Source organism: Eurytemora carolleeae, unplaced genomic scaffold (assembly GCF_000591075.1).
Source record: "Eurytemora carolleeae unplaced genomic scaffold, Eaff_2.0 scaffold380, whole genome shotgun sequence".
NCBI lineage: Eukaryota > Metazoa > Arthropoda > Copepoda > Calanoida > Temoridae > Eurytemora > Eurytemora carolleeae.
In genome coordinates, this window is record NW_019396454.1 from 126,655 (window position 1) to 137,660 (window position 11,006).

At 33.2% G+C, this 11,006-nt stretch overlaps 1 protein-coding gene and 1 long non-coding RNA gene across 3 annotated transcripts in view; one reads left to right on the forward strand and one right to left on the reverse strand.

Annotated features, from left to right (window-relative positions):
* Positions 1-2,836: 2,836 nt before the first annotated feature.
* On the forward strand, positions 2,837-4,836 carry LOC111703586 (uncharacterized). Its single transcript, XM_023475574.1, has 3 exons — positions 2,837-3,686; positions 3,788-4,327; positions 4,487-4,836. The coding sequence occupies exons 1-3, from the start codon at positions 3,369-3,371 to the stop codon at positions 4,667-4,669; spliced, it is 1,041 nt and encodes a 346-aa protein (XP_023331342.1). The 5' UTR covers positions 2,837-3,368; the 3' UTR covers positions 4,670-4,836.
* A 1,358-nt stretch (positions 4,837-6,194) lies between these two features.
* The window catches only part of LOC111703589 (uncharacterized), a 16,604-nt gene continuing 11,792 nt past the window's right edge, over positions 6,195-11,006 (reverse strand). For both annotated transcript variants that reach the window (XR_002765634.1, XR_002765635.1), the window contains one exon: positions 6,195-6,281. This is a non-coding gene — a long non-coding RNA (uncharacterized LOC111703589). The remainder of the gene's footprint in view (positions 6,282-11,006) is intronic.

Consider the following 11,006-nt stretch of genomic DNA (forward strand, 5'->3'; position numbering starts at 1 on the left):
GCGGGGGAAGCTGCGGGGGAAGCTACAAGGTGACGACCATCATCATCTGAATTTGACCTTTCTATGATGTCGTATTTAACTAAAGTGTCCAGTATATCTCTCATGTGCATCTTCATTTCTTGGGACAAAAAGTAAACTTTTCTAAAGTGAGGAAGTGTCTCTCCTTCCTTAAGTTGGATATTATATAGTCCTAAACTATGAGATAAATCTCCAATATCAAACTGATGCAAGCTTACTATCTCAGGATATTTTTCAATAAATATTGACTTAATATAGGGCTGATGTTCCTTTTCAAAACTTTGCAAATCTACAATATCATGGATTGTGGTTCCAAGGTTTGTAGGTAAGGAATATCCTGACGGGGCTAGTATATCTGGAGGAATAGGTTCCTCTTCTAATTCATTGTCATTTTCTTCTTCATCATATTCACATTTCTTACTTTGAAGTTCTTTTCTAAACTTTTCCTTTTCTTGCAAAGAAATCTTACTTTTATGATAATTTTCTACTTTTTCTAAAACTTCGCTAGTTCCTAACTGATTTTTCTCTGGATTATCATTATAAGTGTTCTTATAATTTGATTCATGAGGGGTCAACAATAAAAATGAAGTAAGAGGCGTTAACTTTTCTTTACTTGGAGGCATTTTTTGCATGAGTTTTAAGGTTTTGAAATCTTTTAACGGAGGTCCTTCTGGTACGGAAATAACTTCATTAAAAACTGTGTTTTCTTCTGGAAGCAAATCAAACTCGTCACGTTTTGAAATAATTTCTGTTCCGTGTAAACTTTCTACTTTTGCGCGAACAGTCCCTTTAAATTTGCGCGATGAAATGTTTGTAAGGTGCGCAACTAATGGTGCTTTACTATTTAAATAAGACGTGCAGCGTGACGGAAAAATGTAAATTGAAGGTTGATCACTTTCCGAGATTAAAACACTTTCTCCATCTATGAGATAATGAACTTCTCCGGGATGAAATACAACTGTTTTCATTTCAAAAGGTGGAATTTCTACCGTAGCTGAACACATATTTGTACAACTAGGCTTACTCAAATATCCAGGTACATTTAATTTCGATGGATATATCAGAGGCAAACTATTTATTCCTGCTCTTATAAGGGAAAATTTTATATCCATGCCAAGAAATTCCAAATGTTTAAAACCTATAACCAAAGGCAGGTCATGAGGACCGTTAAATACATAAAACTCAAGTTCAACTGACGGGGCATTGGGTGAAAAACTCCAAGACAACATAATAGTGTATGCTATTTGCAACGAATCTCCTGTAAATGAAACTACGCTAATTTTACAGGGCGTCTTCCTCTTTTCTATTTCTTGGGGGCTTAACAATCTACACAACAAAGGTTGGTGTATTAAAGAAATATCTGATCCAGAATCAGGGGAACAAAATACAGGGGTTCTCACTTTGGGCGAGATGACAAGAAAGGCTTTAAAATAAAGTTTTGTTCCTTGCTTAGTTTTATGAGTTTGGGTCACATCGTGATACATCAATTTCTCATTTGTTCTTTGCTTTCTAATTATGTGATATATGGATAATGCATTTATTNGGATCATTAACAATTTCTACATCTCTTTCTTCTAAGGCAATTTTCATAGACACATCGTCATGGTCTGGGTTTTGAAAGAGTGTGCTAATCTCATCGAGATTTTCAGTCGACTGGTTTCTACTATTATTTCTTGATTTGAACATTTTCTTTCTTTGCTTAGAACTTTCTTTTAACTTTCTTAGTTAAAACTTAATAATGCTGGCGAACTTTGCTCTATATTTCTATACTCCTTGTATATCCTATGCCAAATCTACGTTTGCTTTCTCTAGCAAAACTAATACTGTTTAATTATACAACAGTTGTTCTAAGTCTTTTGATCCTTTTCTTGTGAGAGTTTCTTTGCTTTTTTACTACTGAGTTAAAACTGCTTGTTATCAGAGCAGTGATTTGGACTTATATATAGAGCTCTAGTGTATCCTTCCTTGCTGTTTATCTCTTCAAACAGACTTTCTATGAAACCCTAACTTGGTTCCTATGCTTACAATCCTCCCTGTGAATACCTTTCTATACACAGCTCAGACTTTTATCTATTTTTTGAAACCCTAAAACTCGGTTTCTGTGCCTACAATCTTCCCTGTGATTACCCTTCTAAACACAGCTCAGATTACTTTGAGTTGCTTAACCTTAAAGTAAAACCTGCTGTCCTTTCACTAACAGTTCTACTTTCTTGCCAGACTTATACAGTTCAAATCTACTTTCTTTTATTTTTTAACGTGCACTAATATTTTAGGAATTCCTTTCAAACTCAAAGATTTTCAAAGACGAAACGTGCCTTTCGTTTCTCTTTTTAGGAAATAAAACTTTCTTAAGTTTTTCCTTTCTTTTCGGTTAAGCTAAATTTACGATAGGAAGTTATTTATATCGAACACCTTTTCGATATAACTATTATTTGACGACAGACTAGTTTGTTTGGTCAAATACAATTTCGTGATATATGTAAGCAGATACACTAGAATTACACTTCCTATAATAGCACGGGCACACACGGCTATACACATACAATCCCAAGGGTTTTTATATATTTGTTGGTTGCTAGAATCTTATTTTTTAAATATGATGCCTAATATTTAATATAAATAAGTGTATCCTCCCCTTGCTCAAAAATTTAAATAAACAAATCGCGACTTAAGTTTACGTAAAAATGTAACAATGGGTTGATTGATGTATTGATCTAAGTGAAGGTTAGGATAGGAATGTATTGAATAATCAATAACTCTACACACTGTAAGATTAATAGGATTTAAAGGGTATATACGGCTGTACTCATACACATGCATTTAAATTAGTTCCTTTTCGTTTCATTAAAATTATAGGGCATTAAGGTTAATATTTTATCGTCTTCCATGTACTAGAATGCCGTGTTACATTCTCTAATATTTCTGTCGGAAATTTTCAAAATAAATAAAAACAAGATGGAACGACGTAAGTTTCAACTTTCTTAAAACATTCTTCTTTTATTAATGGTGAAGTTTAATGAAACCTTGTTTCATTACGGGCCTTTTATATATACGTGTTATATATTATACTTATTATTTTCCTCTTTCTTTGGTTCAATTTCAGCCTTATTTAATTTTGTATAAGTTTAGTGATACTTTCGATCTTAACATTTTGTATGTGATATATATATATATTCTTAGCGTACTCTTAATTATTTATCTATTTTAACAAAATGGTAACCTGGGTTTGTTTCAGATGTAATTGCTCTCTGCGCGATTCTTTAATCTCGACTTCCTGAAGATTTACCATTTTCTCCACACCTATCTAGTGCTTCCTATTGATATCCAGACCAGTTGAATCTCGGTTCGACATGAGTTTGTGGCTGAACAGGTTGCGCAACACTCGTTTGCAAGAGCTTTTGGGAGCACCTCCACGAGTTATTATGGGCGAGGTGGACGATGAGCGCCCTGCTGATGAGAGATCCCTTGTACTTCTAGTTGTTGAAGCTGTCGAAGTTACCGAAAACGCCGAGGATGGTGAGGATCGTGTCCTGGAGATAGTTTTCGGTTCTCTGGTTGCCTTGGTGGTTGCTGGAACAATCGTCTATGTTAGTCTGTTGAGATATTTCCCTAATCAGATGAGACGGTTTGAAGCATTTTCTGTGGATGCTGCTCGTGCTGTGGTTCAGGTAAAATTTAGCTTTTGTGGTTATTCTTATGTATCTTTCTTTCGTAGTGTTGTAATTGGAATTATTCTTTTCTTGGTTCCTATAGTTTTTTGTATTTGCAGGTGGTGAATCGCTGCCAGAGGGTTCGAAGAGATGAAGTTGTTCCTGGTTCTCAAGCTAGAGACGAAACCGATTCAAGTCTCTCTTCTATGTTCTCTTGGAGTTCAAGCTCTGTAACTACAGTGACTTCAAATAGCTCTTTGGTTCAGGTTCATCATCAGGAGCAATATGAACTTCGTGAGGTTCATCTACTGCAGCCGGTCATCAATAATGTCTACCAGGAGTCTGGTGACGACGGGCCTAAACCTGAAGTTGTATCCAATGAAGTTTCGGTACCGAGGGAGGGAGGACTGCGTCCGTTCAATCCTCCGTTGGTTAGCAGTCCTATACCGCTGGATTCTGTTTCTGAGGCTGATGAGGGTTCTTCTTCTGAAGACCTTTTTTCAACTCCGGTAAATCGGATTTTGATCATCTCTAATAGCTATCGGAGCGAGTTGGCTCAGTCCTTCCAGTCTCAATTGGCTCAGGATTTATCTGTTTCTGGTGATTATGACATCTCAGATCTTTGGCCAGAATCTGTTGATCAGAACACAGTTGAACGGGTAAGCAAATTTTTTAGACAAATTTCCTGCATGAATTTTTTTTGATATATGTGGCTTTTAGTAAAAATCTTAAACACCCAAAAAAAATTAAAAATTTGTGCGTGTGACTAAATGTGTTCTCAATAAGTAAGAAAAATATTTTTATTTGCTTGTCCTTAGGGAGTTGCTGAAGCTGTTAATCAGAACCAGTCTGGTGTTGATCTTCCTGATCTACCAGAATCTGAGGCTGAGGTTGCTCCAGGGATCAATAGTGAGGTTGCTACAGGATATCCAGAAAGGCCTCCTCCGCTTCGCAGGAGTCTTCGTCGATCAATCATGCCTGACAGGTTTCAACCTTATTAAACCTGAAATGCTGATTATTCTCTACAAAATATATATATATATCTAAGAGTCTATACCCGTATAGATTCCGAAGTTTTCTTAGTTTACCTATTATATATTTTCCAATGCCAAAATTTATGCATACCAAAATTTTTCTTTTCTTTACCAAAAATACTTTAAATACAAACAGTGCTCTGTGATAATTTTTGGTGATATCCAATAGTTCAAAGTTCTTATATGTAAGCTTAACACTTAGAACACTTAGAAAACATTATTTAAACCTGTTATGTATCCCTGTGTTTATTGTTCTCTGGGTCTTGGGACGCTAAGACCTTGTTTATTGTAAAACTACCGTATGTACTGTAAAATAATGTATCTCATGAGCTGTGAAAATCTACGGATTTGTTTTAAATTTGTTTCCGGAATCAAATATATACTACAACAGCTAATATCTCGTTTAAAATATATGTGCGTTACTAACTTATTTACTTGTAAAACACTTGTTTAGTTATCATCTGTATTTTTTTTTATTTTTTTTTAAAAACAATTTTACCAGATATGACACTGAGTACAATAGACGGGGTGTATACAATTACTTCATCACATTATTACAACTTATACAATATTTAGATTTGTTTGCGTAAAAATTCTTTTTACTTAGTTTAACCTTTTAAAAATAATTTAAATCGTGCAGATATTTAGGTTAAATTTTTTTTCTTTGCATTTTCAATTTTTCTTACATTTCATTCTCATTTCAACTTATACACAGTTTTGTAATTCGTTTAAAGGCCTGTTCCTTTCGTTGTGACTTTCTTGGTCATTATTCATACATTCAAACTTGAAAATTTTGAATTTTTTTCACAATTTTACATTTCAATACAATTTTCATATTTTTTAAAAGAATTTTGTTCAGTGTTGGTTTGGTCTTGCAAAACGGATCCCTTCCTGAAAATAAAAGAGGCTTTTATTTTTGCTACACTGCAACTAGACGTACTTGTCCTCTTTTATTTTGCAAAGCGAAATTTTGTGTAATCTCAGGGGCTTTAGTTCTAAAAATAACTGTGGTTATCCCGGATGCTATGATAACAATTGCGAGCAAATTCCCAAGTAACAAAATAATATACTTCTCAGGGTTTGTTTTCAAATCAAACAGGGGATCCATAAAAGCTATTAGATCGGGGTTAGAAATACCGGAGTAAATCACTTCCTTTTTGAAACCTGAGGGACCAAACTTATATGACTTATCAACATTTTCTATTTCTAAAGTCAAAGGTGATCTAATAATGATAGACAACAATGGATTGGGATTTTCTATTTGCAACAATCTCTTTTCTTTAGTTTCAAAATTTTGTTCATAAATATTTGCATACCGCGGGACCACAATACCAGATAACGACAAAAATGGCTCAAAATTTGTGTTTCTTAACATGTTACATTCTCTAAAAGTGTTTTTTACATCATTTTCCGCAATCAACGTCATACAAACTGTTGAGACAGGAATAATTTCGCATTTTTTATGATTTAAAAGTTGCGTGCATTAGTTATTCTGAAGAAAGAACTCTTCTCCTCCCATACGGTGAATAATAGACGAGGTTCGGGCTTGGTCTGTTAGCTGAAAACAGTTTTCAAAGATCTAAAAATATATAACATATATCTAATGTTTTCCCCTATTTCTTTCTAGATCTTACAATCCTTCTATGGTTCTAAACTAGCTAGAACATGCTGTGGTCACACTGCATCAGCGTCATGTGCTAAATTGGTGTCTATTCTGAACCAATAGAAACAGTATGACGGTAACATCTTTCTATCTATATCATCATCCAATAAGAGATGAATCCTTAAATGGAAATATTTACTCTTACTGAAACTATAGTGCTGTATATTATGTAAGTCATTGGATTGATTTTGTCATGCTAAATTAACCTAATTCGGGCAAATACATGCTTTACCTTTCATAATTTTTACTTATGTGGGGGGGGGGGGTGATACAGTTATGACCAGCTTTAAACGGAATAAAATTAATCTTTGGTCATGTTATGTAACAGAGATCAGAACTTTTGTGTTGATTATCGTTAATCTTGAACGCTTGATCTCGATATCCAATGTGGGCACATTTAATTTGAGGATTATGATGCTTGATCCATTGATTTGAATTATCCCTGAAAAGAGAAAAATTACGATCCACATTGGATATCGAGATTAAGCGTTTAAGATTAATAATACTCCATTCATAAGTTCGAACCTCTGAACAGTTCATTGTTACACCGGACATTTAATCATTTTTCAAATCTAACGATTAAAGACGACTTTTTAATCTGATTTTGCAATTCAAGCATTGCAGGGAATCTTTTTCATGTTTTAATCTTTCTTAAATTTTCTAGGATGTTTCTATTTAGATTGGCGCATTTTCAAAAATAATCAATATCGACTTTTTTTTCATGGCAAAACTGTTAATCGTTGACGGTCTTACATTCCCTGTAGGTCAGATGAGTTGCCATAAAAAATTGGGACAAGATCGGTTTAGCCGTGTTGGCGTTTGTTGGACACATACAGACAGACACCCAGACAAATATACACCAAGATACTCCTGATATATATTGTATCTCTCTCTTTTTCTGTATATGATAAAGAAATGTCATTAAGAGCATAAATATACGATTGATGTACATTATATTCTATGTAATATGTATATTGACGGGATACAGTTTGAATTCAATATTACACATTAATATATATATATATATATATATATATAATATAGATACTGCAATGTCATCTATATATAAATTTAGCTTGTCTGTCTGTTTGTTTGTATCCAATAAACGTCAAAACTGCTGAACTGCTGAACTGCTGAATTTGGGCCGATCGGGCCCAAATTTTGTGTGGGTTTATGAATGATCAAAATTTAAAAAAATTTGTATTTAAAAGTTTTTTGTTTTGTAAAATTTTGAAAATGCGCAAAAAAATATTATGAAATCCGCAAACATTTTTTGTTTTTGTTTTATATTGTACAAAGAGAAGATGATCAGAGATAAAGCCACAATTAAAAGTTAAAATATAGAAGATGGGCGCGAAGCGCCCTAAAAGCCTAGTAATATACATATGCCGCCTCTCCCCACGCCTAAAAAAATGTCATTGAGAGCAATGCCATAGATTTGTGATTGATTTACAGTATATTCTATGTATATTTACAGAATAAAGTTTGAATGCAATATTACACATTAATATATTTACTGGATAAAGTTTGAATGCAATATTACACATTAATATATTTACAGAATAAAGTTTGAATGCACTGGATAAAGTTTGAATGCAATATTACACATTAATATATTTACGGGATATAGTTTGAATGCAATATTACACATTAATATATTTACGGGATAAAGTTTGAATGCACATTAATATTTTTACGGAATTAAGTTTGGATGCATTATTACATATTAATATATTTACGGAAGTTTGTATGCAATATTAGACATTAATATTTTTTACGGAATAAAGTTTGAATGCAATATTACACATTAATATATTTACGTGAAGAACTAAAGATTATTTGCAATTAAATATACTCTAGTAGAGACTATACATCGATATTAAAAATATATATATAGATACTGCAATGTCATATAGATACAATACAATACGTACTTATATCTTTATCGAGAATATTTCATTTCCAATCCGTCCTGGTATTTGCCGAATACAATATTTTCTAAAATGTTTTGGAATTGTTGCTTTCAAAGGAAACAGATTGAAATACATTTTTCTAAGAAAACCTCTACTCCATCTATTACGACTCAATAGTCAATTTTTCGATGTATTTTCACTTGTTTTAAAATTACTTTATTTCCCCAGCACGAAATTTTCTCGTTAGAAAGATAAGCAATGTTGTTCTTGGTTCATTTTTAGAAAGTATAAATTGAATTTATTCCGAAAAGAAATATCTTGATCGGCCAGTAGCAACAAATCAAAAGCAAATAACCTCGAGAATGTTCAATATATTCGACAACAACAAACAACTAATATATGCCGCAAATAAGTGAATGAATATATGTTTTTGTTTGCAACAATTGTGTACTGCAGAGTTTTGGGGATTATAAACAAAGCAAAGGTTTGTACACTAGTACAGGGTTACACTCAAAGGACAAAACAGAACTGAGTTTCCTCCATTCTTTCATTAAAAGAATTTATTTAGGCAAATCCTATGTTCAGCCTTTTAATAGATATTTAAAGAACTTTAGGTCGTCATAAAAGTTTCATCCTTTGTGGGTAACCCTGTATATATATATATATAACCCTGTATATATGTGGGTAACCCTGTATATATATATATAACCCTGTATATATGTGGGTAACCCTGTATATATATATATATAACCCTGTATATATGTGGGTAACCCTGTATATATATATATATAACCCTGTATATATGTGGGTAACCCTGTATCTTATAGCACCTTAACAAAGCTAAACTTGAGGAAGACTGAGATTGTCACTTTATAGCTGCGAGGGGGATTCCTTGTATATTTTCCTTGACTGAAGAAAACCTGAGCTTATGTCAAAAACATTTTCACAGAAAAATGGAATGTAATTTTCACTTAATGCACCCATAGAATTATATTTGTGTGATGGTACAAAAATATTTTTATTTTTAGAATCTTGATTTAGAATTGTATAATTTAGATTTTATATAAATATTTGTTTTCCATGTGAAAACCCCGTGAAACACAATGTCTGACAACCCCCTTATACAATTAAAATAAAGTAAAAAGTAAAAAATTATTTATATATGAAATATAATAAAAACATACAAATAAAGTGTTTCAGGAGAAAATATTTTAAAATCTCTAAAAGTAGAGGTTGTGGGAATATTTCCCCCCAATTCTAAAAAATTATAAAAATAGAAATGAAAGGAAAAGGAAAGGAAAGGATAAGGAAAGTTAATCTTATCTGTTTTTATGACGGCTCAATCTTGATCATCTGACCATAAATATAAAAATGAAAAAGAAATGATAATGGCAAGCTTTTTAGATTCCGATTTTAAAAATCCTGAATCCATCCTTTTTTTCGATTAAAAACTTTTCTGACATATCAAACATTTTGATTTTCTAAATTCAATAATTTTCTTTTTTTATATTTTGTCGACTAGCCTTCTCTGATAAAATTTTTGCTGCAGCAAAGTCTGTATATGTGCAAAAATTATTAAAAATAAAGAATTGTTATAATTTCGCACATTCCTGGGTATTTGCACTCCTGTACCGTGAAAACTGTAACTAGGAATGTTTGCAGTGCAGTTTCCGTGCAAAACATGCTAATTTTAACCAAGGCCGAAAAATGTAAAAAAAGTGTCAAAAATTGTCTTTTAAGTATCTCCGACTGTTATAGGTTATTCACAGAATATGAAACTTATTAAAGTCTCATCCTTTGTGAATACCCCTGCATGTGGCTAGTGTGGGTGGGTGGGGACATTATATCCTCATCAAGACCTCGCCACGTGGTAGAGGTCGGGGCATAATCCTCGTAGCAACCTACAACCACAGATTAAAAAGACTGCTCTAGAAGAAACCTAAAGAACTAGATAATAAAGAGAATTTTTTCCTAGAAACATGGAACCAGAGATTAAAAAGACTAGACACTTCCTTGTAAACCCCTTGGAAACCTCCTTGAAAACCCCTTTAGAAATCCCCTTGAACACTTTTTGGAACCCCCATGGAAACCCCCTTGACACCCTCTTGGAAACCCCTAAAAAAATATTCCTTGTAAACCCCTTGAAAACGTCATTGGAAACATTTCTTGGAAACCCCTTAGAATACCCCCTGGAAACCTCCCTTGGAAGGTCCTTAAAAACCCCCTTAGAACCCCCCTTGGAAACCTCCTTAGAAACCTCCTTAGAAACCTCATTGGAAACCCTTTGGAAGCCCCTTGGAAAACTACCAGGAAACCTCCCTTGGAAGCCCATTGGAAACCCCTTGAAAATCTGCCGGAAACTACTCTGGAAACCAAAGCCTCTTCTTATTGTATGAAGTCATACTTTTATTTTATTTTATTTTTAACATTAGAATTTGTATTCCACTAGTTTGATTTTTGTTATTTTATTTTATTTTTAAGATTAGAATTTTTGTTCAACAAGTTTGATTTTTGTAAAAACAATATGAATAAAATATATGGAACTGTTAAAGTTGCAAGTAAACATTTCAAAAGCATTTCCAATAATGGGAAAACACAGAGCATACATTTCTGATTGCCTCTATACAGGGGCGTATTCAGGAATTTGTCCAGGGAGGGGGCTTAATTTTTTTTTATCTTTCCAGGGGGGGGGCTCAGCACCCGTTGGGGCATGAAAACCCCCTGAAAT